General features: G+C 37.6%; 6 protein-coding genes and 1 non-coding gene across 8 annotated transcripts; 2 read left to right on the forward strand and 5 right to left on the reverse strand.

Annotated features, from left to right (window-relative positions):
• Positions 1–48: 48 nt before the first annotated feature.
• PER64 (Peroxidase superfamily protein) lies at positions 49–1,721 on the reverse strand. The gene is made up of 4 exons (XM_022046994.2): positions 1,453–1,721; positions 1,163–1,351; positions 816–978; positions 49–687 (listed from the first exon to the last, which is right to left on the reverse strand). Exons 1-4 carry the CDS (start codon positions 1,669–1,671, stop codon positions 290–292), a joined length of 969 nt encoding a protein of 322 aa, XP_021902686.1. The 5' UTR covers positions 1,672–1,721; the 3' UTR covers positions 49–289.
• A 1,107-nt stretch (positions 1,722–2,828) lies between these two features.
• On the reverse strand, positions 2,829–4,489 carry EXPA11 (expansin 11). Its single transcript, XM_022046894.2, has 3 exons — positions 4,117–4,489; positions 3,699–4,020; positions 2,829–3,603 (listed from the first exon to the last, which is right to left on the reverse strand). Exons 1-3 carry the CDS (start codon positions 4,247–4,249, stop codon positions 3,297–3,299), a joined length of 762 nt encoding a protein of 253 aa, XP_021902586.1. The 5' UTR covers positions 4,250–4,489; the 3' UTR covers positions 2,829–3,296.
• Positions 4,490–5,798: 1,309 nt separating this feature from the next.
• LOC110818174 (PAM domain (PCI/PINT associated module) protein) lies at positions 5,799–10,561 on the reverse strand. The gene is made up of 9 exons (XM_022046944.2): positions 10,404–10,561; positions 10,079–10,171; positions 9,791–9,981; positions 8,030–8,167; positions 7,784–7,920; positions 7,566–7,620; positions 7,386–7,496; positions 6,636–6,875; positions 5,799–6,535 (listed from the first exon to the last, which is right to left on the reverse strand). Exons 2-9 carry the CDS (start codon positions 10,155–10,157, stop codon positions 6,023–6,025), a joined length of 1,464 nt encoding a protein of 487 aa, XP_021902636.1. The 5' UTR covers positions 10,158–10,171; positions 10,404–10,561; the 3' UTR covers positions 5,799–6,022.
• Positions 10,562–10,573: 12 nt separating this feature from the next.
• Positions 10,574–10,645, forward strand: TRNAD-GUC (transfer RNA aspartic acid (anticodon GUC)). The gene has a single exon. It is a non-coding gene; the product is annotated as a tRNA-Asp (tRNA).
• Positions 10,646–11,819: 1,174 nt separating this feature from the next.
• Positions 11,820–15,262, reverse strand: LOC110818114 (Alba DNA/RNA-binding protein). The gene is made up of 8 exons (XM_088208880.1): positions 15,140–15,262; positions 14,465–14,545; positions 14,294–14,382; positions 14,116–14,190; positions 13,249–13,310; positions 13,111–13,170; positions 12,734–12,904; positions 11,820–12,197 (listed from the first exon to the last, which is right to left on the reverse strand). Exons 1-8 carry the CDS (start codon positions 15,260–15,262, stop codon positions 12,106–12,108), a joined length of 753 nt encoding a protein of 250 aa, XP_088065006.1. The 3' UTR covers positions 11,820–12,105.
• Positions 15,139–20,002, reverse strand: LOC110818189 (Thioredoxin superfamily protein). Its single transcript, XM_022046963.2, has 5 exons — positions 19,567–20,002; positions 18,743–18,845; positions 17,167–17,328; positions 15,582–16,958; positions 15,139–15,262 (listed from the first exon to the last, which is right to left on the reverse strand). Exons 1-4 carry the CDS (start codon positions 19,842–19,844, stop codon positions 16,791–16,793), a joined length of 711 nt encoding a protein of 236 aa, XP_021902655.2. The 5' UTR covers positions 19,845–20,002; the 3' UTR covers positions 15,139–15,262; positions 15,582–16,790.
• Positions 20,003–21,229: 1,227 nt separating this feature from the next.
• On the forward strand, positions 21,230–24,982 carry LOC110818190 (RING/U-box superfamily protein). 2 transcript variants are annotated; one of them, XM_022046964.2, is made up of 4 exons: positions 21,230–22,712; positions 22,881–22,997; positions 23,080–23,190; positions 24,049–24,982. In XM_022046964.2, exon 4 carries the CDS (start codon positions 24,327–24,329, stop codon positions 24,801–24,803), a length of 477 nt encoding a protein of 158 aa, XP_021902656.1. In that variant the 5' UTR covers positions 21,230–22,712; positions 22,881–22,997; positions 23,080–23,190; positions 24,049–24,326; the 3' UTR covers positions 24,804–24,982. The 2 variants fall into 2 exon arrangements, with proteins under 2 accessions (XP_021902656.1, XP_088065021.1); XM_088208895.1 differs by lacking the exons at positions 21,230–22,712; positions 22,881–22,997; positions 23,080–23,190 and adding an exon at positions 23,242–23,824.
• The last annotated feature ends 1,447 nt before the right edge of the window (positions 24,983–26,429 follow it).

Consider the following 26,429-nt stretch of genomic DNA (forward strand, 5'->3'; position numbering starts at 1 on the left):
ATAAATATAAATATAAAAAAATGATATAATAATTATTCGGAATAACAATACTAGAAAAATAAGTTTATTGATTTTCGTCTCCCATCAGATTAAAATTTATCAAATACAAATAATCACTTACATTTAGAAAAACCAGAGAGAAGCATTCTTGGTCCTTGCTCGCCGTTCACTTCGACAGCAAGAAACCAAAACCAGTACCAAAAACACAATACACGCACACCATTTTTATTGGCTGATAAAATTAGGAAAGAAGAAATCTCTTAGCGGCTCATAATTAATCAAATATTCATCATCTAACAACTTTACAGTCCAGCCTGATCTCTTGGCCGCCGCCGGTGATGCTGCTCATCTTGATCATGGACTGGACAAAAGCCTTCTCAAACTCATGCTTAGAGCTAGCGAACTTAGTCACAAGTGCTCTGGTTTTGGGAGTGGTGAGCAGAGCTTGATCCGAAGAGAAAAGACTCTTGCCTTGAAGAAGAAGTTTGTAATAAACATTGTCGAAGTTAAAGGTTGAAGAATCAATGGTGGCACCCGCGTTTTTAACCTTGTTGTGGACTGGGCATACACTTCTCAAGCTGGCTGCAAAGCTTGGGTTCAGTGCTGGGTCGATGTCTACGGTGGCATTGAAATTGTGAATTCTGTTCTGGAAGGATGAACAGTGGGAGAACCCAAGAGTATGTCCTCCTGTCATGTTTATAAATTTGGCTTATTATATATTTTATATATTTTTTCCCCAATCATAATAGAAAAGATAGATACTTTTCATAGGATGTTAAATATATATATATATATATATCTATTTTGAATTGGACCTGAGAGAGCAACTAGATCTTCGATGGAGAGACCTCTTTGGGCAAAGTTCTGCTGGAGTTGAGAAATGTTGAAGGTGGGAGCTGGTAATTGTCTGGTATCACTTGCCCTCGATATTCTTCCATCTTTTCTCCCTTTTGGAACTTCCCAAGTACGACCTCCTGACTGCACCATCACATACCAAACACGTAAGTTTCCCATGTTAACTGTACCTATATAAAAATATATATCACCTTTACGTATGTAGAACTGACACAAAGGACCACATCAGACTAAACCCAAATCAGAAATTGTATTTGTTATAATTGACATGGCTTTAAAAATTGGAGTAAGGAAAAAAAGAAGTAACCAAAGCAACAGCATCTCTAGCAGCGAGAGCCAAGATGTCAGCGCAGGAGACGACACCAGGACACATAGCTTCAACTGCTTTCTTAGCATTATCAATCACATAAAATGCATGCAATGAAATATTAGGAGGTCCATCTTTCTCTGCTTTGTTCTTTCCCTTTGATTTCAGCAACACTGATGCATCACACCCCTTAAAAAACGACCAACACATCATCAAGTAAATCAATTATAATTAACTGATTAAACTAATATAAATTTTGTAGGCATGAATGTATGCGGGTCTCTAATTACTCTGATAAAGCAATCATGAAAATGCATTCGCAGTAGGGCGGCAGGAACTGTTTTATCATTCATCATTGCTTTCTTGACAGCATCGGTGACAGCGGATTCGAGTTGAGGGCATGTGTGATCGTAGTAATTTGAGCTCAGTGCAGTAACTGAAGAAAAAACTTGAAATATGAGGAGGGTAAAAACCAATGCAAGTAGTCTTTGTGCCATATGTATATACATAAATATATTTTCTCCGAAGGAAATTAATTAGCTCTAACTTGGTTCTGGGCTGCATGAAAACTCTCATATTTATAGCACAAGAAAGGGGAAAAAAGGGAAATGGAGTTGTTATTGTTGCTATGGTTGTTAGCCAAAATTTGGTGATCAAGAACCTTGTTAGTGGAGTAGTGTTGAAGCATCTGCTCGTATGCAGACAAGACATGCATGTTAATATTGTCTTTCTTCTTTTTATAAAAGGTGATGTTAAGTTTCATTTGTTACAATTATAATTCAGTTTAACGGCAATAATTTTGGGGAATGACATCTCTATAAAGACTGTAAATCTGAAGTTAGAAAATTTACGAAATTTACTTCATGGAGGATGGTGGGTAAGTTGAGGTATTTCAAGTTACAGGAGCTGATCATGCCATATAGACCAATCTTTACTATATTGCTATGGATAATGTAAGTAGTGGTACTAACTAACCAATTGGGTCTTTAAGGCCAGATTAGAATAGAAGCAAAGTATTTGGTTAGCTTAGGATGATGACCCTACAAACCTTGTGTGTTTGGTAGATGGGTTGAACCAATAAAGGTACTTACTTTATGTTTGTTAAGTTTTATTTTAGTTGAAAATACTTAGATTTTACTAATTAGTTGACATATAAACACTACTTATAATACAATCCCGTAACGAATGTACACAGTACCGTAAAATCTCTTGTAAAAGAAGAAGAATACGAATCATCCAACGAAAGAATGATTGGTTTTAATATTATTAAGTAGTTAAGAAAGGTGTCAATTTCAACCATTATGTAAGTTGTATCACACTTTAACCACATCAACAAACAGTGGAATGATTAAAACATAATAAGTCCAAATCCTAATAATTTAAAGGTTTATCCTTTGCATGATATGTTCGGTAGTAATAGTTGATCTTCTAAATCCATTATTAAAAACAGTGTATTGATTGGAGGATTAATGAGTTCTATGTGAATCAGAATTTCTCACACACTGATTTTCAGAAAGTAATGCTTTTATGTATCCATTAAATTCAGGCCCATCTGTCTGTTTACTGCAATTTTCCAGTTCCCTTTTCATTGTAATTTCAATTAATACTCTTCACTGATTCAATTGTGATGCACAGAATTTATGATCATGTTCTGATACAGTTGAAGTTCATGCAAAGCACTGAAATTTCACCAGCAAATAGCATTTCAAACAGAACAATTAGAACATAATAATCTATTTGCAAGTAAAGAAAATACATGTGGAAGTTTACATCTGATGAAGCTGCAACTGATTTCATTGAGCTTCTTATTATATAAATATGTTTCAGCATAAAATAATTTTTCAATTCAGAGGAAAAAAAAAAAGAAAAATTATAAGAAAGCATCACTCTGTATATCAGGCTCTCTGTATTTTACTAGGAAAAGAAATGCAGAAAAGGCCTTATTAAGTTTTCCTTGAGTTCGTGGGTCAAGTTTCTCATCTCCATAACCAGCCTGAGAAAACTAGTCATTCATATGATCTAACCATCCCAGTTGTTTTGCTTGATCTGGAAATGTTTGGCGGGCTGCTTGAGTAAAATGATAAGCACGCCTCTGCCAATTTCAACCCAAAAGCTAAAATTCAATGGTTGTAATTTAGAACTGTATTTTGGTGGAGAAGGATTGACCAAATGCCCAGTTTGATGGCACAACGTTTGGAAAGACTCTGGTTACCCCATCTGTAGTGGTGACCTGGAAGGACAAAGATTGGCCATTGAGGTAGGAGTTGGATTGCCAATTAGCTCCCCAGTTCCTTGACATTGCTGTCCAACCTGTTTTTGATCCTTTGATGGATACTGATTTGATGGATCCAGCTCCAGCTACGTTGCTGATCAAAACAAGCTCGAAGTAGTCCCTGCCATTGATGGTGAATCTAACTCCACCATGCTTTTTGCAGGGCACCCTGCACCAATTTCAAGAGTTTGTTGATATTCAGAAACATGGTATTAAATATTATAAACACATTTAATAGGACTAGCTATTCAGATTAATCTGTACCTCTGGAAGATAACAGGCACGATCCCACCTCTGTAAATACCGATCTTTTCCCAAGCAGGCTGAGCCATATCAAAATGCTGGAGAGGAGGGTTGCACCAGCCGCCATTGTTGTTTGGGAGAGCATAGTTAGGAGGGCAGAAGTTTGTTGCAGTAATGGTGACGGATACTCCTTTCTTGCACCACTTGGGATCTACTTGGTAGTCGCACATGATCTTGTAGCATTGTCCACATGAAGCTCCATCGTTAAATAACGCAGTGCTAAGAGCAGCAGTCCTTGTTCCGTACCCAGTAGAATATAGATTACCATAACCACAGGCTCCCCCTACAACGACCAAAGTATATTAATCATTTAAGCTAAGATTCATCTGGTTTAGTTATCAGAAAGATGAGAAAAAGACAAGTGAAAATGGTGAAATACCCATTGTTCCTGATGCATCGCTGCCTCCATAAAACGTGGCATGAGCTTTAGTCCACCCAGAAGGCAAAAATGCGTGGACTGTGATGGTAAGATAGCAGAAGAATCCAAGCAAGATGGCTGCGAGTTGGGCCATTTGTTATTATCTGAGGAGATAACCAATAGAGGAGGAAGAAGATGGAGAATTTATTTACATTTATGGAGAAATTCATGGAGAAGAAGAAGGTGTTTAAATAAGGGACCAAACTCTGTGATGCAACAACCTCACATGTGATCTCCGCAAGCTGGAGAGAAAACTTGAAACAAAAAACTTATGGTTTTAAAATTTAAATTATCCCTGCAGAGACTGAAGATTTCTGAGCCGCATTCAATTATTTCCACGTTCTCTAACTCCTACCCCACAAGCCCACATGCTATTCCCCATAAGAAGAGCCGTGAACAGATCGATAACTACAGCCCAAATTGTCTTTTTAAGGGTTTTATTACAATTATGTCGCTGTTGCCATTTCAAGGAAGGAAGACATCTTCAATGGTTTTTCTATGTTATACAATAAAAAAGTATCACATGGGATTACTTTGACCCCCATATACATAATCTATGAATAATAGAATTGGCATTATTTGAGTCACGCACATGATCCGTCTTGATAATAGAGGCTTTGATTGTTGGTGTTATTATCTTACAGTTCTGGTTTTCTTGAGATGAAATGTTGAACAGATGATTAACATACCATCTCAAATTCCCAGTGTATATTTACTGCAACAATGCCAAAAATCAGACCGCCAACCGAGATAAGTCACTACATTTATTAGGAATTGACACATGATGTGACGAAACTAAATGCAGCCATTCTGGTAAAATTTTGAGCGTTCTCACCTGCACTTCACTGGTTAAAGCAGGTGGATCCAAATTCCATGGACCGACATCAGAAAACCTTACAGTCCTTCTGCGTAAGCGTGTTACTGCTCACCCTAGTATTTTACTGCTTGATCTAGTTATCAAGTATGGCTGTTTGAATGTAAGCACTGGAATTTCAATATTCTACGGTTTCTCTTCGGTGGTTTTTTGTCTTTCCATCTGGAAACTGCTGGATCTACCGCCCCCTGGAAGTTGCACTTTGCAACCACGTGACGACAGCACCGTCAAGCAAATCTATTTGAAGCCCATGCAGCCAGACTTCATGGATCTCGTCTAGTATATATTTAAACGAAAAATAATTCTGTTTCGCCAAAACTGAAAAAAAAAAATCTTTCATTTTCGGATACAGGGGTTAAGAACAATAATTGGAGAAACTCCCACGTCTTTTTCTGGTTTATAAAAATGATGTTCGTGAAAACAGTATATCCACGTGGGCATGACATATAAAAGAATTGCCAGCGTGGCGGACACATGTCTACCACGCTGGCAAAGCAAACTTGCATCTTTCGTGAAGCCCCTCCCTCCTCTGCGCATTCTTCTTCATACACAAGCTGATGGTTCTTCAAATCACTGTTGAAGTTAACACAGTATGTGTGTGCAAGGATAGAGATGTCTGCTTGTCTAACGACTCCCTTCCAAGCGCGCAAACAAAACAATGCTTCTTTACCTTCTGCCACATTTTTTCACATGTTCAAACTTTGGTTTGGTAATCACCAATTCCTGCTACTTACTACTAAAAATCTTCAAAATCAACACAGCCGAACACTGAAACGTCCAATCCTAGTGTTATTTAGATATAGCAAACATGAAGTTGGTGCCTCATTCCATAATAATTTTTAAGGGCTTGAAAAGTTGAAATGCAATAACCGATAAGCATAATCAAGCAAAGATTTCTTCATACTGACAATTGTTAACTCTTCAATCTAGATAACAAAAATACGTATATAAAACCAGGGAGGACGCCAAGTCTGTAATGTGTTCTGCAAGTTCTCAAAAATCATCATCATCATCCTCTGCTATATGCTTTGCAAGTTCTTGCTCCTGCTGTTGCCTTTCTCTCCGCTTCTCAGCACTTTCCTTCTCCTTCTGTGTGTTAGGCAGAAATCGCAGAGCTCGAACTGCTTCATTGTGCATATTAAGGCAGAAAGCAATCCTGGAGTTGAAGGCCATTTGTGGCTCGTTGGTAGAATAAATGTCGCCAGTCTCCTTGGACACCAGCCAGCCATTTGCATGATCCAATGTGGCATCAATTGCACCATCACGAATAGCCTTGGCTACAATGCTTTCAGCATCTGCCACAGGGTTTGCAGAGTCCATCCTCAATTTTTTTGCAACATCAGCAAGAGAGATGCGGGAGTAAGATATACTGATGTTGCGCAAACCAGTTCTTATCACATTTTGCCGCAACCGTACTATCAAATTGCGTGTCCTGTCAGTACTAAAAGTGTCAGAAAACTTTTCTGCAACACTTTTAAAGAGCTCCAGATCTCCAATCCGCACAGCCTGAAAGTTTCAACAAAATAATTATTTACTTCCTCAGAACTATAAGAGATTGCCAATATTTATCATGCCCAATAAGTGTGAGTTGACTAGCTAAACTTACATTTGTAAGTTCAAAATATGGCCTCAAAGCCTTCTCCATTCCCTTCTGCATAAAGACTGTCCTCTCAGGTATTTCTCCCAATAGCAATCTGACTAAAACAGCCCACTTATTACACTGAATTCGGAAGCCACGAGCTGCAACGGGCGCTTTCCTAGCAGCCTGAAGGAGACTCTCCTTTGCATCAGTGTATTCCAGCTGAATTGTCCGAATTTTTCCGAGGTAGAATAGATATCGGCAAAACTGCAGAAAAAATATTTTAGGCCAGATATATCTTAGATAAAAAAGGCAAGCTTCATGTATCAGTTCTTTTTTAAGAAGTTCTATGTATTGGAACAATTTAGAAGATCTATATATCGGAATTATTAATCAGACGAACAAAGAAGGTTCACAGAACTGCTAAAAGTAGACATAGGATGCACATACTTCTGAATTCTTAAAACAAGATTAGTAACTTGGTAGAATCCCCCTTATCTCTAAATGGGAAACATAGATAGACTAAAACAGTGGAGTTTGAAATGAAATTTATCTTGTCGCTGGTAATTATAGGTTAAAAACAAACAGGAGGGCGCTATGAAGGTAACTAGATCAGTTGGGCCAAGCAAAACCAAAAGGAAACATGCAGTCTATCCTTTCATAAAAGCATCTAAAGACAAGGTCAAATAGAAACTACCATCCAAAAGATATGCTCCATTCCTTAAGAGTGGATATAGGAAAACCAGATCCAAAAGGCATTACAATATTTTGCCATACCTGCTGGTTTGAATGTGCTTCAAAGCGTGGTGCCTTCGACCTCAACTTCTCCGCTTGATCATACAGATTATAATGGAGGTAGTTACGAAGTAATAGGTTGAGAAGCGTTTCCTGCAATATTACATGTATGAGTTTCCATATTTATAATGGTGAACAACCTTCAGTTGATCAGTAACAAACCTGGCCCAGCTCATCATGGCGTAATGTGGCAATGCGATGCAAGGCAAGAAGGTTGCTGCCAGCAGAAGCAAATCACATAAGAAAAACTATGATTACTCTATTCAGCAATAACCAATACCCTAATTCCAAGATGCTCACATATGTATAATGAAAATCAATCCAGGAGGTTAATAAAATGCAAGTACAAAGAGCATACAGAGCGTTAATAAAACACTCACCCCCGGATTTCAGAAAGATCACCAGTGAGCTCGTAGCTGTACGAATAATAAAAATACAGTCTTGCTGCTATGACATCAACAGTCCTTCTGTTTAAGTTCTTGAGGCGAACAATGCTCGCTGATGAGCACGCTTTAGCCTAAAAGAGTAGAAAGTAAACAGACCCTCAACATGTTACCAACTTTGTTGATTCAACCTGTAAAGAAGATTACTAAAAAGAAGGCAGATCCAGTAAAAAACAATTTCACCTCATTGTATTTTTTCTGATCAATCAGAAAAAGAACCACGAGAAAGTAGCAGTAAATCTCGAGCTCTGGTGATAGATGCTTCACTAGAGTTTGTGAAGCAGATGTTGCAGTATCAACTTCCATATCATGCTCATCAGCCTACAAGCAGTTTTATGGAAAGATATTAAGATTTCAGAGGAACTGAAAAGATAACCAAGCTTTTTATGGTTGTTAAACACCCATGACCCCCATGCATGGTTAGAGAATCCTCCAGAGTCCTTTATGGAGTTAGTAATCAGTAATATAATCTGTCAATTTTATTGATTTTATGCTATTGTTTGGTGCGACTGAAACTTTCTCTGAAATTCATTTAGAAATTTTTTTAATTTTTTTTAAAGTTTGTTGTTTAATTCATTTGGAAATTGATACATAGTTTGACAGTGAGGACATGAATATTGATCCCTAGTAGACATTCAAGTGAAATTAAAATAGTACATTTAAAATTCCATCAATGTTTACAGAAATTGGAATTTATTACTTGCATTCTACTTGGAATTCCCTTGGAGATCAATCTTCATTCTCTTGTAACCAAATTTCCATCTCTTTTTCCGCTAAGTATGGATTCTAAAGGAATTCCACGAAAGTAGTTCATTTGCTCCATACATAGGTCCAATGAAGCTTTCTTTTCTAATAGAAAAGGAAAAAGATTAAGAAAAATGACACTTCTGGTTAGAGTGAGTTAGTAGATATTGACAGCCATGGCCCTAAAAATAGGGATCAATAGAACATATTATCTTCATCCACAGCTCGAAGGAACTATTACCTGCCAAATATCCTAAAAGAGAAACTCACAACTAATTGCTTCCTATAAAATTTCTTCAGGTACAAGATTAAATGGTCCTTTTTTTTTTCCACCATAAAAAGTAATTTCAATCTAGATAAAACTCTCTCTCGAAATGGCCTTCTTCAATCACCAAGGAAACAAGCATCAGCATCACCATAATACACTGCCCTCCTGTTTCTCTCTTTTTCCCCTTGTAGTGCAGCAACTTCATTTTGAACTTAACAAATCCATAACTTCACATTTGAATGTTCATAAGAAATTTTATCACTGAACTATATTAGAATTGGGTCCCTGCTCCTCTAATCTTTCTTGGGTAAAGTGTGGCTCAAACAACGATGAAAAAGCATGGGACGGTATCAGAGGTGCTAGATCCAAAAAGAAGATCATCTCTTTTGTTCCAAAGTCCATTTTACTTATCTGGAATGAGAGAAATAGAAGAGTATCTGAGAATTCCTCATGCCTTTTGATGCCACAAGGGATCATTGTTTGTAGAAAGGTCTTCCCATCAAAGATGGAACTGATATTGCTGACCTTTTTGATAGCTAGAGAAATTTGTAAATTCTGTATAATTTGTAAATTCTATATTCAATTCTCAGCAACTAAATAATCACAGCAATCATGGTCAAGACAGCATATGTAGTCATGACTTGTCCCAGTAGATTGAAATTTCAATTCCCGAGGACCTAAACACGTAAGTAATATGCATGCTTTGAATTCACCACGTCTAATTCACTGGGTCCAAGCAATGCCAATGTAACAAATCAAAGATCCAGGTCATTGCTAAAAGAACTGTAAAGACGAGGAACAAAAGTATAGATCCCTAAAAATACGGCTAAACGATTAAACATCAATTCTTAGAGAAGCTCAAGCAATCAGAGTATCCAATCGTATCAAATATAAGAAAACACACAAAACAGGGTAAAGGAACAGAAATGTACCTTCGGAAGATAGGCAGAAAATCGAGCATGTGGCTCAGAGCCCGGCGCCAAAGCGAAATCAAAAAATGCGGAGAGCACTGGAGCCGTCAGCTTCCGCCTCAGTCCGATTGTTAGGCGGACCGCACGAACGATACGTCGAACTTCCTTGGTGTATGAGCCAGTCTCAATAAGCGATGCTATCTCCTTAAAATCTATAAACCAACAAAATCAACAAAAGATCGTAAAGATAAAGGACGAGGAGCCAAACCTAGAACTAGAGGAAGTTATCGAACTGATTCGATAACTTACGCTGCAAAGTGGACGGCACGGCTGAAGAGATGGAATGCGATGGTGTCTGGTGGTCTTTCATTTCCACATCTTGAGTCATTTTTGTTAAAGCTCCTATCAAGAAAAGAACAAACAAAAGGAAAATAAAATAGTAGAGAAGCTGGAGTATTTCAATTGAAAAGAAAAAAGGAAGAAGAGAAAAACGAAGACGATTGATTTCCAAAAACAAATAACAATATGTAGGTGCCAGGAGCTGGAGTGTTTCAATTAGAAGGAACAAGGAAGGAGAAGAAAACGAAGACGATTGATTTCGAAGAACATATAATAATATGTAGGTGCCACTTACAAATCTGGAGAAATAGCGCAGTAGAGATTACAGAAGCTGGAGCTTTAGGGCTTGTAGCTGCGAATTTGCTTCCCCGTTATCAGTCTCGATCCTTTCTTTCTCTTCAAGTTTTCTAAACTACATGTGGGCTTTAATTTTATTTCAAGTTTTATAACTTTCATCGGCGTAATGTCGTTGTAGTATAGTGGTAAGTATTTCCGCCTGTCACGCGGACGACCCGGGTTCGATCCCCGGCAACGGCGAAACTTTTTACGTACTCGCACAAAATAAATTTTTATTCACAGTGGAAGTTACTGCATGCAACCTATTACTGGGTATTACATAAATAAGATTATCATTCTTTCTTCTGTGTTACATTACAATATTATGGTAATACATAAATAATCATATACATACGTATGTATATATGTAGCTAATGGGCTCATGTACTTGTATTTTTAGACTTAGACTTAAACATTTAATAATAAAACATGATAAATTTAATATAAAGTTGCCACTTAAAAATCTCGAATGTGGGTAACCAATTTTTGCCAAACAAAAATGATCTCTGCTGTAATAAACTTAGTTAATGTGTTTATCCAAAAGCTAGGTACATTGTTGAAAATGAAAAGTTTGATAGTCAAACATGAAAATTTTAATATAAAGTTGACACTCAAATATTTCAAATTTAATACGAAGTGGTAATAAAAAATTTACCACAACCATCATAATCTCTAGCGTCAATTTGCTTTAGTAATATTTAACCCAATAATGACTTTCAAAACTATGGACTAGTTAGAAAAAAATAATCAATATCTTACTATAGTTTACGTTGTAAATTTTAAAATTATTTAATATTTAATATAAATATCTGTAAAATATAATATTATTTTTAAAAAGTAAAACTTGTGCATTTAATAAAAATAATTTTTAAAATTTAAAGTAGAACTTTCTATCAGTAGTTAAAATTATTTTATAGAAATTACAAATTCTAATTTTTGTATTTAAACTTTGTCAAAAACTAAGTTCCACTTTTCATTTTGGCAAAACTTTTTGAAGAATTTAAGGACTCTTTTAGATACAAGTTTTGATCAAACACCATAGTTTACAAGTTAATTCAAATACTCTCTTCGACACAAGTTCAGAATCATAATTTGAGTTCACTGTTGCTGACATAAACTTGAAAAATGAATAACTTGAGCCATTAAGACACTTTTAATGATCAAAATACTATAATCATCTAAATGAATACCTCAAGAGTTGAGCATCAAACGTGAGTGGCATGCCTGTTTGGTTTCTTGATTATTAGTTAGCATACCGAATTTGCACCTATGGAAGACATCCGCTCCATGCCATTCAAAATTTTTTCCTTAACCAAACCAAAAAACTGAAAATAATAATACTAGTGATGGCGTTAAATCCATCTCATCCGAAACATACAAGAAAAATAAAAGAATGAACTGCTCGGTCAAAAAGAAACGGGTTACAATTGATCGTCTAAGCATCTTGCCTAGATCTACAACATATAAGGATGCCACTGAGACACGGAGTAACTCTACCAAATTACTACATAATGGTTACACATGCTTATGCTTTATGACCTAACGTTAAAAACTGACAGTTGGAGACCAGAAAAAGCAAACAAGATACTTCAATAATTAACCACAAACATGGAATGGAGAAGGCATCGACAACACCCCTTTTTGGATTGTGCTATTGTCTCTCATGCAGCTGCCTGGATCGGTCCATTAAGTCTAGACCCATTGTATCTGAATCCACGGCCTCTTCCACGATTTCCCCTTCCACGACCACGGCCTACAAAAGACATTCATCATAAGATCCAGAAATAAGGAAATAGAACAAGTCCCATAGCCTTTTTTTTTTTTTTTCAGGTCTATAAATCCCAAACTTCCCAACATCATCAATAACTTCTTTCTCTTCAACCCAAAATCCTACTCATGCCCATATTCTTTGCATTAAATTTGCTTTTCCAATTTAATGGAACAAGAGGAATCCCAGGCAAATTTTGAACCCATCCAGTTCGAAAAATGCAGAAGCAGATCATAGCTGATCAGAGATCCTCCGATGATCATATGTTTGGGAAGAATCTTCCTATATAACCATTTAACATCATGAGACCTCTCATTAATCAATAAGATACCAGATAAACCAGGATAAAAAATTTGAACTTCTCCAAGAAATAGGAGAACTGCTTCAGAAAATGGAACTCGATAAAGAACAAAGACTAGCAACAGCTGGTACATGGTCAGAACTATGATGACCTAGATAATATTAAGGATAACCTTTTCCTTCTAGGATTAACAAAAAACAGCAAAAAATAGATAACCTACCACGGCCTTGACTGGGTGCTTCATATCCATAACCTCCATCTTGGGGCCCATTGTATCCTCCACGTCCACGGCCACGTGAACCACGCCCTCTCCCACGACCTCTGCCCCTAGAATATCCTCGATTGCGATCCCAACCTCCATCTTCATACTCGGCAGATAGATACCCATTCCCTGAAAAAAATACAGTATCCAGAAAAGCAAATGTAATGACTGTTTTCCCAGTTGAAACATACAATAAATATATAAATAAAGAATTCAACCAAGTATGTCTTCAACACGTAAATGACTCAGACATTTTCAATAGTAAGCTCCAATCAACCGCAGGTAGACAATGAGAAAAATTCAAAACACAAGCACAAATATCAGATTAGACATACCTCTACCCCTGCCCCTTCCTCTACCACCACGGCCCCTATTCCGGCCATTTGGAGACCCCTCTGCCACATATAAAGAAATTTCAAAAAAGCAAAGATAGCCAGTTTAGGACAAATCATAGATTATGCAAAGGGAAATACCTCCATCATAATCAATTTCTGCAGACGGCTTCACCTGCTCAGCAGGTAATGGAGGCTGATAGCTGCAAGAGCAAGCAACCCATCAGCCATAACTAATTACAGAATTCCTCTCATGAGAATAGAAGTATCGCAATTCTTTTTCCAAACGAGCTTAAAAGCCATGACTAATACAAATGCATGACTTTTTGTAGCATCCATCAAATACTTATTCCTCATGCATCACATTCTAGCTCAATCATTTGAGCCAACAAAAATAACAATTGGCATCTCAAGATGTAATGACGAGAACAATATACGGACCTATTGAATAAAATATAGGTATTGCAGAAATAACAATCAAAATTTCAGACAATATCAAGCTTATTATCATATGGCCCATTATTACAACCAACTTGCCCAGTCCATAAGGTTCCTAATGTTAGTCTTGTTGAAGATTTATTAACATAAAAAACAGAAAACAAAGAACAGAATTTCCTAGTTATTCTTCCTTTATTCTCAATTTGAATAAATTTTATGGGCCCACTAGAAAGAACTTAAGCATCTCTGGAGTTTTAGATACTCAAGAATTTGCAAAGATTTTTTCTGCATCATCTTTAATCTAGCTGGTCTTCTGATCAACAGAAACTTTGAGTCTTATGATAGAGCTACCCTGCTGCCACAATCTTAGGCTTTTATTCCGCAACTGAATAAAATTAAAACCATTACCTGCTATTTCCAGGCCATCGGCTCCCTCTTTTATGCCAACTAGTAAACTAACTCTAAACTGGATAATTTTGTTGGCTCATAAGGCAGTCACAACAATAACTTCAATATGAGAAATCTAAGTTCCATATGAAAAAGAACGTATAACTAAACTAATAAACTTACCCAATGGAAGATGTATTAAGTTCCTTCTTTGAAAGGATTATTGTGATCATCGACACATGCCTTGTGGTTTCCAAACTAAAAAAATAAAATGACAATGAATGTGAGCACTGCAACAACTGATGCACAAAAGTTGTGTGTAAATTCGTTCTTAATCCCAATGAGGTCTGAGTTCCCTTACGGTAAAAGGCCTTCCTCCAAAGGTTCCCACATATCTGTTATATCTGTAGATCCAATTGATGTGATCTGATGAAGACCAGCAATCCTTCTCTATATTATAGACAAATACGATATTCTAAGCCCCATCTAGCCACTAAAACAGAGTAGCAATATGTCGCGGAAGGAGGAATACCTTTATTAACTCCACTATAGTTACAGTCTTGTTGATGGCTCTTCCCATTGCCTTGAATACAATCTCATTTGAACCTTTTTCCTACATATGAGCGGATAAAAACCAAATAAATAGACAAATCAAAATACGAAATGGTCACATTGTAACTCAATTTATGCAAATACAATTTTTTCAACAAAAATGTAGCTCCACTATCACGTTGAAGCCCATCCAAATGATTTGGCTAGCACCATTGGGAGGGCCAAACTCCTGATACCAAACCTTTACATCTAGCAGCTATCAGAAAAATTCCGTTTCTAATTAAGATGATAACAAGTCGAACAGGTATATATTGCATATATCTCATATCAAATCCCCGCACTTGAGTTCTGCCTATATATGCGAGGGCCTCTCAAAACAATGTAAGCAAATTGATGTTCGCTTCAATGAAACGATAAAAATGCATATTTACACCTTGAACCCTGTTGGGACAAAGTCTGCCTAAGTTGTAAAATTGTAAACCTTGTCATATGCGATAACTACAGCAGAAACAGGATAAAAATCACACATTCTCCACCAAAAGGAGGGGGGGAAAAAAAGAAAAGAGAGCAAATTCTAAGAAGACAGAGATCAAGGAGATAACTTCAATGTAAAATGGGATAGATATATGAAATAAGCTTTATAAAAAAAAAAAACCTGAAGGAGTGTCATGGCATAAGTGATGTAGCTGCGCATCCTCCCTTGACTTGTAATCCTAATTTCATTCTCGTCAATTGGTGTCTCTGCTTTCGGCTTCTCCACTCTCTGGTACCGATCCATCTTTCTCCGCCAAAACAAATATAAAATGAAAATGAGAACAGAGCGTGTAAAGTCAACGTTACATGGAAAATTAAAAATTGACGATGATAATAAAGCTAGGAAAAGAAAGGCAGAGTCCCCTAACCCTTTTTGTATCAGAGTTCTAATTACTTTTCTGTTTTCCAAAAGAAAAGAAAAAGTCCGCAACGGAAGAGAAAAAACAGCGAAAAACAACAGAAATTGAAAGAGAGGTTGATAGACAAACATAATTAGGGTTCGAAATGAAAGAGAGGGAGGAAAGAGAGGGATTAGGGTTTGTTTGGATCTAGTTGTTACTTACTTGTTCTTTGAAGTCCTAGAGATAAAGATAAATGTATTCTGTGCCCACAAAGAGCCCTCTTCTACGGCTTTGTTTCTTCTTTTACGCCCTAAGCCGCTTACAGGGGATTTCTCCAACTATATATAGCGGCACACCGCTTTCCAAACTAACCTAACCGACTTTAATCCGGTCCAACCCGCTTACCTTGTTGGTTTGGACCGCTGTTTCTCGGCCCAACCTTTGTGGGTAAGACTCGTTCTTCCAGTTGGGCTTGTTGAAGGTTGTTTTCTTGGGTAACAAATTTTATACAGAAAATTAACAAAGCTTTATTTAATACACAATATTTTTTTTTTTATTCTTTTTACTTCTAAATATATATTTATTTATTGAGAAAATATTTTATATTTTTCAGATTAAAACTAATGTTATTTTACACTATATATATATATATATATATTTACAAATAATCAAAATATGTTTTTAGTATTTGCAAGTACTTTCTTGTTTATTTTGATAAAGTGGGTTACTTCATACTTGTTGCTTCTTTTTTCAAGTTCATGTTTGGGGCAACGTGTCTTTGACATGAGCTACTGTTGTTGAACGTAGAGAAATGATAAGCAGCCAGCTAAGGATGCCGTGCGTTCTGGACGTGGCGACCGCATATAGGTAGCGGTTATGTACGTCCATATGTTGGCGAGTTCAGAGTAGTGCAATTTCTTGTCATGATCCCCGTGGCATTTGGTTTTGCTGATGGGCGGCACTCAATGGTCCTTGGAGACACGCGTCCCTAATAGTTGGAAGCATGTAAAGAAAAATATTATCCTGCTATCCAATGTTTTTTCGATTCTCCCAAGCATTATTGTTCTTGATTCTCTTCACAAAATCATTCCCAAATTAAAACCCTAAATCACGACTAACCTCAATAGTTTGACACAGAAGAACTAAAGCTTTAAAGCCGATGTGCACACGGCCAATGAACTATTAGAAAGTGCTAATACGGACAGATTTCGAGGCCAACAAGGAAAGGAAAAGTTGGAGCTGAGTGGCCACTGGGGATGGTCACTGGCCTCTATGTTGACTTTAAAAGGCTTTCCATGGAGAACACAAGAACACATATAAACTTTAAATTACCAAATATGTACCAAGAACAGAACATAGAGGTGATTTATTCTGTCCATTAATCACATGCATCAAATATGTAGTGTAATATTATCCAGTAAAGCTCATACATCACAGGAGATAATGCATTGGTTCTTCAGTCTTGAGACCTTGTGCTCGAAGTAATGAATCGATCAACCTTTTCCATCCAGAATAGTCTAAAGGGGAGCCAACATCAGGCAATAGGAATCCATTGACATAGAAAAATGGTGTCCCAAACACCCCTTTTGATGTACTATACTGTAGGACAAAAGACAATTAATGAATCAATGTAAGGAAATGACAATGAACAAGAGAAGAAACAAAAGTTGCTTGTTGACATGTTGTAGTTGAATAAAATGAGACAGAAGATGGGTTATGTGGAAATCATGGAACAACTCAAAGCATATGCTAGTCTATCATGAAATCTGACAATCAAAATACAAAACGAGAGAAGAGGGCTATTTACCTTAAAGGATATCCGAGTCTTCTGATCAGTTTTTCTGTCATTGAAGCCAGATTCAAGCACATGATAGAAAGAGTTCCCAAGTGCCTGTGTCGCAGACTTTACAATTTCATCCACAACAGCTACTCTTGACATGTTAAGTGTTTGGGCATTATAGAACCTTTTCTGTTTATCAAATTCCAAAAGACTCATTGAATTCGATATGCAGAATTTGCGCACAACTGAAATATATGAAGTAATAAAAGAACTAAGTTTTTCAATCGAACTAATATTCAAGTAAACAACAACATGAGGTGATCCGTATGATGCAACATTCTGCTTCAAAGAAGTTTGCATATCCACGAGGCTAGAATGTAGAATTTCTTGGAAAGAGTGCTGCTTAGGTTTTTAAGATATTTTGATGCCACTGCTACCTCAAGAACCATTTATAAGCTCCAATCATCCCAGGCTATAGATTTTGTGACACAGTGACAGATTAAGGAATCCCAAGGTCAATTAACAATTCATGATCAAGTGAAAAAGTAATTAGACACTTTCAAGAATAGCTTACCAGCACCCTTTTTTACTTTATAAGGCAATCATCTCTAGCCAGAGATTGCAATAAATTGCAAACCAAGTTAAATTTAGGTTTCAGGTTCAAGTATCTTAAATAAGGCCATCAGCCACAAACTGACTAACAGTCAGGGATCTTCGACATTTACACAAGCGACGGTTTATGTTATACGAATGGAGAAGAATAGATAAGAGAAGTAGAAAGAAAAAGAGAGATAAAAAGAAGTAAGAGAAGAGAGAATACTCGGCAAAGATGCTGAAAGAGACAGATTTTTGGATAATAATCGTCATACATGAGAAATCAGGATATAGACTAATATACCCTTCTACCGAAAATCTGGCAAGAAAATCTAAACAGAATGAAATGGTTACAACATAGGTAAAAAAAACCCTAACCAAATGTAGTTCGAAACCCAGACCATACACAGTTCGTTGGGCATTTCTTTTATTCCTTACTCAACCTGGGACTACTGCAACATCAGCTTGTACCTGTATGCCTTTGGATACTAATGAGAGCTTGTTTATTTGGCCCTCAAGTCTTTTTCCCTTATCATGAGACTGAGTTATGACACTAAATTGAAAAATGTCCACCATGACACAGGGGTAAACCAACCTAAAAGCTATAAAAATTTATAAAGGATACCCAGCATATAGAGATGGGAAAGAATTAAAACGCCATGACTCTTTAAGAATTCCAAGAATATTTTAATCATAGTCAGAAGCATCAAATATCTCCAGCGTAGAGTCCTTTTACTTGATAAAGTTTAATGTAGTAAGCAACTGATCCTTCATAAAACCAAAGATATATGAATAACATGGAAAGTGAATGAACCAGTATAACTAAGCAAAAAAAAAAAGTCAATGAAATCAAGCAGCACTCAGGATATAATATATAAAGAGAATGCAGCATTGGTGCTTGATAGAAGTAGTTCTGCTTTACAGTATTTTCACATCACAATTAATGTTAGTCCCTGACAACAGAATATTTCTATTAGCAACTTTAATTCATTTAAGTCACAAGACTAACCTGATTCTGGAAGAACCACTCCAACAATTGGAAGGTAGCATCCTTATTCACCATATTTACAATGTGCAAAGCCCGAGAAGCAGCAAATGCATTGTCGTGGTAACTGCAACGTCAAGAAACAAAAGCTATTCATTTACAAGCAAAACAGTCCAAGAGATATTGGCAATTAACGGAGGTCACTTTTACCCACTTTTGAATGTTAAAGATCAACATAACTTCATTCAAGAGGAGCACCGGGTTTAGCCACTCCCATCTTCATGGTCAATATTTTTGTTAACCATGAGCCAATGCGACTTTCTTATGTTTTGGAGATTCCCCAGAGTACTGGCTTTAAATTCTGATTTTTGTTTGGTTAATTAAATTCTGATTTCTTTGTTTCCAAAAACATCCCACCAAAGATAAAGTTGGACCATCTTCCCCCCAAAGAAAGAGAACCTTAATTGGTGGTAACAGGTTTCCGATCAAATTCACTATGCTTTGGTGGATTTGTGCAGATTAGCATAAATGACTGCGTTCATATACGCGTGTAAGTGCCACAAATTGGTTGAAATATATGAATTTCTAGTAGAAAAAGAATAAGGTTTTGTCTAACTTTACAATTCCCCATACATATAAAGAAATTTCAATGTAATTTCGTTTTTATCTCTCTCTCTTATTTTTCTTTTTAAACAATTCTAGAAATTCTCAGAGCCGCATACGGACAATTGAGCACAGCCAAATGAAGAAAAAATCTAGTTTTGCTTTATAAACTTTTTTTTCATTCAAATAGTCAGCAAGCAAGCAGAGGACTGGATAACAAAGTATGAGAGAGAACGATTACTGACGGTAAAGGGAGAAGGTGAATGACAAGCGAAAGGCGAGAGCCATAGTGCTTAAGGGCCTGTTTGAGCGGTGGCCATGAATCTCTACTGTCGGGGCAGAGGGGATCGAAGAACGCCTCGATCATGATGGTGTCCGCGTCAACTCGATGATTTGTGTACGTGAACCCATCATATCTAGCCGGCGGCAACGACTGACCTTGCACGGAAATCCACGACGCACCAACTATAAGGAAGAATAAAGCAGACGGTATAATCGAATTATTCCCTATTGGTCTCTGCATTTTTTGGTGCTATCTTTTCCTCCTCAGTTTCTGTTGGTGAGTTGCAGAGCAGAGAATATATGAGGGTTTACTGTCTGTATGTATAACGAATGTCTTTAAATCTCACCCGTTCCTTCTAGATGCTGACAGGGCAATATCAACGGTTAATGATATTCTTTAAGTCTCACCGTTCCTTCTATATGCTGACAGGGCAATATGAACGGTCAATGATATTAAGGACTCCCGACTCTGATAAGGAACTTTTGAAACCGCGAAAACGCATGAGGAGAGCAGTAGCCATGTCAAGACAAGCCCTTCATCTGTAAGAGAAATTTCACCGGACAATCCTTCATTGCCCCAACTGGCCGATTCGGTCTCAACGTCTTTATCACACACAAGGCAAGTTCATGCCCAAATCCTTAAGACTCGTGTCTCCAACCGTACACATCTCGCCACTAAGCTTCTTCCTATCTATGCTAGTCACCATTGCTTTGCAGATGCAGTCCTTATCTTTCCCTCCGTACCTGAGCTCGCTTTATACTCCTATTCGACTCTCATATACGCATTGACTGAACGCAGTCTTTTTGGTCAGTCGCTCTGTGTCTTCTCTCAAATGCTTTCCCACGGTGTCCTCTCGGATATTCACGTCCTGCCCAGTGTGATCAAAGATTGCGCCGCAGAAGCAGCATTGAAGGCGTGAAAATTGGTCCATGGAATTGTCTGAGTGTCTGTGTTTAGTTCTGAATCTCTCGCTCAAACCTCTTTGGTTCGTATGTATGTAAAATGTGACAGAATAAAAGATGCTCTCAAACTGTTTGATGTGCTGCCTCTAAAGCATGTGGTAATTTTTAGGGCTTTGCTTGGGCTTATACTCGAAAAGACTGCATAAATGAGGCAATGAAGCTACTATTTGAGATGGGAAAGTTGGGTGTGGCGCGAATTTAGTGTCTTGTAATGGTATGATTTCGGGATTTAGTCATAGTGGATATTGCAATGAGGCGGTTATTTTGTTTCAAAATATGCATATAGAAAGATTTCTTCGCAATGAGATAACTGTATCTAGTGTTCTTCCTGCTGCAGAAATCCTGAACAAATGAATATGGGAATTCAGATTCATGATACGTAATCAAGCAGGGTTAGTGCTTTGATAGATATGTATGGAAAGCGTGCATGTGAATTGGCGATGGCAAAACTTTTTAACCTGACGGACCTGATAGATAGAAGTACTCTTAATGCTTTCATTACGGGACTCTCACGAAATGGTCTTCTCGAGGAAGTATTGGAGTTGTTTACACAATTGGAGGAACAAGGCGTTCCACTAAATGTCATCTCTGGAACGTCAATGATAGCTAGGTGCTCACAGCATGGAAAAGATAAAGAGGCGTTGGAGCTTTTAAAGAGATGCAGAAGGCAGAGGTGAAACAAAATCTTTAACCATTCCTTGCATGTTAACATTGGTCCATGCAGATGGCCCATTGTTTTTCTCTTTAGAACAGAAATTACTGAAAACGTTTTTGTAGGCAGTTGCACTGATTGATAGGCATGCACAGTGTGAAAGAATTCACATGTCTAGGCTTTGTTTTGATAAGATGCCTACTAAAAGTTAGCTTGTTGGAATTCTGTGATAGGTGGCTATGCCATTCATGGAAAGGCCAAAGAAGCCATTGGCATTTTCCAGTCATTGCTAATGAGTGGGCTGAAGACTAAATTTATTAGCTTCAATTCGTATTAGCTGCATGTAGCCATGGTGACCTATGGATGAAGGACGCCATTAATTTGACGGTACTTCCTAGAGATCACGGAATTGAAGCAACCTTTGAGCATTATGCTTGTATGGTAACCCTTTTTGGTCATGCTGAAAAGTTGATGAGGCATTTAACATGATCAAGCAGATGCCATTTTGAACCAGATGCCTGCATATGGGGAGCTTTACAAAGCTCCTGATTCATAATAAGGTAGCTAGGCGGGGCTGCTGAAATGGAACTTGTAGACTTATAGCCTAGAAATTCTGGGAACTATATTCTTCTACCAAATGTTTATGTGACCAAAGTCAATATGGTTAGTAATATGATGAAGGATATGGAATTGAAGAATCCTGGATGCTGTTGGGCTCAGGTCAATAGCGAATTTCATATACTTCTTGCAGGGGTCAATTCACATCCACAAATGTCCAAAATCATTGAAAAATTGGATGAGCTCAACATAGAGATGAAGAAATCTCTCTATTTCCAAGATATGGACTTTGTTCTTCAAGGTGTGGAGGAGCAGGACAAGGAGCAGATGTTATGCAGGCACAGTGAAAAGTTGGAAGTTGCTTTTCTGCTTCGGAACACGCTACCTGGCTCTCCTCTTCTAGTAGTAAAGAACCTCAGAATCTGCAGCGAGTTCCATGTGGTCAGAAAACTTTATATCCAGATTTGTAGGTGGCAGTATATTTATGAGAGACAAATAGGTTTCATCACTTTGAGGATGGAGTTTGCTCTTTTGGGAATTATTCGTGTATATGTTTCTGTTGTTTGTAAAGCTAAGTTATGTGGAGTTAAGCTATTTGGCTTTAACAATGATGCCCCTAGACTTATCACTGTGGTTGCTCCTAAAGATCTTTAAAATAAGACACTGATTGGATTAATGGACTCTCGTGTCTGCAAACTGCACCCAGCTCACCCATAGTAGTTATACGGTACAGGCAAAACTCTCCAGAAATGCCTTTCACAAGTTGCCAACTGACCCCTTGAAAACAGAAACTAGTAAAACATAGACATTATCAATTCAAAGTTCGAACCCAGAACTGCAAATGTGGCAGGAGAAGAACACTATTTATCTCGTTCATGTATGTCTGCCACGTTAAGAAGGAAGAAGCTGTTAAAATCTTGATAGCATGGTGAAAAGGTAAGTCTTTCTCTTTCTAAGCAATTCCTTTTTGATTTCTCAAGAAATAGACTAACTTGAGCAGTGCTTTTTTAACACATTTCTAAGAGCCCAAGATTTTCATCATAACTTTACCATTCAAAAGCATGAAGCTTTTTTTTTTTTTTTAATGGAGTGGAGCCATCGTAGATGATGTACATGACGATGGGTGGAGGTCAGGAGAAAATACCAAATACAGGCTACTATAAATCCTGAAAGAGACAAAGAAGATAAGCACCTGTCCATTTCTACGGCGTGCAAGACAAGGTAAGCAAATTCTGGTCACCCAAAGTTGCAATTTTGCCTCTTGTCCATTATGCTACTTGACGAATCCACCATTTATTAGCAGAAACTACCCCAGCATGGTTTTCCTTTGCATTGGCTGCTTCTAGACTCTTATATTATTTGAGTAACTAAATACGTGGATGCTGGGTGGACTCTGAACTTCATTTCAGTTGAGGTAAAGTAGCTACACAAGTAATGTTTTTTTAAAAAGGAAATGATTCCCAATAATGCTATTCTTTATTTTTATTATACACTCCATGACTAATGAACAATTGGCTCGTTGTCAAATTGTGCACCACAAGTTTATTTGTTTCCAATTAGCATCAATACCATCGACTCTATATTCCATGATTGGCTGTTTCATCTTGCGGGATTTTGCATATCCAAGTTGTGAATGTGAGAGTATTGGATCAGTGGGGAATTGATCGTACAGAAAACTTATTATCAAATGTCATTATCGATGCGTCTAAAACCCTGGACTCTCTGTTTTCCGTGTCCTCTCAATATACATTTGGCAGAAAGAAACAAATTATTTTGGACCCCATGTGTTGCTACTAGATTTTGCTAGAGAGAAACTCTCATTAATCCCTTCTCTGGTAGGTGGGAGGTTGGCGATTGTTAAATGTTAATGTGGGTATTCAATGCTTGATGCACTCATGCCCATCTCAGTCTACATTTGTTGGGGGGTTAAACTGGAATGAACAGTCCAACAATGGAGGCGTGTAGCGTTTTTACCAGTAACCAGTTTCAGTTATTGGATTATGGGCAGTGAGAGATGAGTTACCCCCATACCATGTCCGGCCCCGCTGGTGAGTTTTAGCTATAGAGCCAATTTATCGTTGAGTGGAGACATGACGTCTAGGACAAATTTATATTGACAAACAACCTTATCCTCCAAAGTCGAAAGGCTACCCTTTTTGTCTTTTTACCTACTAATCCTTTTTATTGGCGCCCTTCAATCATTCATAATCATCTATTTTTCTTTAACAAATCATATATTTAAGGTACCATATTCTTCTTTATGGTTTTGAAGGTATGAGAGACGGCCCACAGCTCTTCTATCACAGGCGGTAATGGTATTTGAAGCTTTGGAGTGAGAGAGTCATACACCCCCCAAAATGAAAATATAAATGCTTCGTGTTAGCCCTGAAACCCATTAGCTGGCTAGCTTTCCCCTCCACCAATCCAAAATCTTTTTCTCTTCCCCGATATTAAGCGTTATTCACCCCCCACCCCCACGCCTTCCAACAGTACGCGCACATAACCCTTATACTTCACACCTTCCCTCCACAAACGCGGCTCCTTTCTACTATGCGCCATGGTGTGCATCACACGCCTCTCCCACCTATTCTCTCCCCTTCTCCGTCACCCTCCTTGAACTGCACTGACTCCGCCCCCGGCTCTCACACCATGATCGTCTCCGTCTTCTTGGCCCTTTTTCTACCCTGTGCCGGCATGAGCGCAGTTTTTGGAGTCTATATCTGCCTCTTGTGGTACTCCACCAGTTACCATTCAGATATCAGGTTACCAGAAAAGCCGGTGGCCGGGGCAGGATTATCGCCTTCCGAGCTCGAGAAGTTACCCAAGGTCACGGGGAAAGAACTTGTACTCGGAACAGAATGCGCGGTGTGCCTCGACGAGATCGAGGGCGAGCAACCTGCAAGACTGGTTCCCGGTTGTAATCACGGGTTTCACCTTCACTGTGCTGATACTTGGCTTTCCAACCATTCCGTCTGCCCCGTCTGTAGGGCCAAGCTTCCGCCTGATCAGCTCGAAAGTCCCTGCTAGAAATCCATCTTAGTACCCGAAACGAAACAATCATAAAGTCCTCTGGTTTGCTTCCTTTGTTTTTTTTTTTGTGTTTATTTTTTTTTTTTTTTTGTTTTTCATGTTAATGAGCTTCTAGAGTTTAATCCTAATTACTTGTTCATTAAAAGTATCTTTAAGTGTAAGAATTTCTTCTCTTAGTTCCTTCTAGTTTTCCTTTTTTTTTTTTTCTTTTTTTTTCTCTCATCAATCCATCACTCGTGAGAATAAGATTCCATTGATGTGCCGAAGAAAAAAGAAATGATACGTGATTGATTTAACCAAACAAGGAAAAGTTAAATTAAGCATTTATCTTGTTAAAAATAAAATGGGCAAGGGAAATAGTAACACGATTTCCATATTGCATCTGTAATGGCAATTCATCTCTGTAACCCAGCCAGACGAGGCCTGTTGAAGTTGCAGAAGATGACGGCCACCGTTACCTTGAGTTTCGAACTATGAAATTACGAAACATTCGACACAGCCACCGCCCGGGCCCTGGCCACTATGACTCGAGTGGATTCTAAGGGTTGCCCCGTGCCCACAGTTTCTGGTTCGGTGCTTGCGCGGCTGGGCTTGACCAGTCACTATCCGGCACCCTGACCTGACCCACCTGTCCCGGTGATTCACTCGTATAGTACTACTCAGAATTCACCCACCTCACCTGACCAAGCTCCAAGGGCATCAATAATAAGGGAGGACCCACGCCCTCTCTTTTTTTTTTTTTTTTTTTTGAATTATTATTATTTTTTTGTCTTTTTCCTCCTTTAATTACGTCATAATTCACATGTAGAGATAGCAAGCTGTATCGTTGTTTTCAACTAATTATAATCACTTTAACAAAAGCTATGATATTTTTATTCATAAAATTATGCAAAGTTTTTTTTTTTTTTTTTTTATAAAGTCATGGGAGATGGTTGTGGTGGGCGGTACATGTGATAAACAGTGGAAATTTGTCCCAAAAGATTCAATTTAAACCATGCTTAAATTCTCATATTAAAACTGGGTTGGTTCGAGAATTGAGTCTGTGGTAGTAGAAAATTGACGTATTTTTGGGTCAATACCCAAGTTAAAAGCAATTTCAAAATCAATGTAAACAGTTTCAAGTAATCAAATCATTCATTACCTTCATAATTAAAAAATTGCACGTTCTACAGTTGTGGTGGGTGTAACAAGACCATCCATTCAAGGCAAATTCATTTTCAAAGTGTTAATTAACATTCCACTTCTAAGTTGATACGCCCCCTCCTTGAAATCATTAGGATACAAACTGATTCCAAAAATATCATCAGTACCATGTATTTGACTCGTACCCATCTATTGGATAAACAGTTCCATCAGATGTCTCTTCATTGAATTTATTGGTTTGAAGTTTTTGAATCATAATCAATCTGCACCAGTAAATTGAATTTTAAAAACGTTTCACAATGATTCTGGCACTTTAATGTCGTTTGCTATATAATTTTGTATTTTCAGAAATTATTAATTGAAAATTTTGATACCCAGAATAAGATGCATGAAAGTAGAAATACCTAGAAATTGTCATTACAAAACAAGTTAAAAAGTTTATATTTTATTTAAAAATAAATAAATAATAAAGGGGGTAAT

The sequence above is a fragment of the Carica papaya genome, chromosome 1 (assembly GCF_054855325.1).
Source record: "Carica papaya isolate Zhongbai chromosome 1, ASM5485532v1, whole genome shotgun sequence".
Classification (NCBI taxonomy): domain Eukaryota; kingdom Viridiplantae; phylum Streptophyta; class Magnoliopsida; order Brassicales; family Caricaceae; genus Carica; species Carica papaya.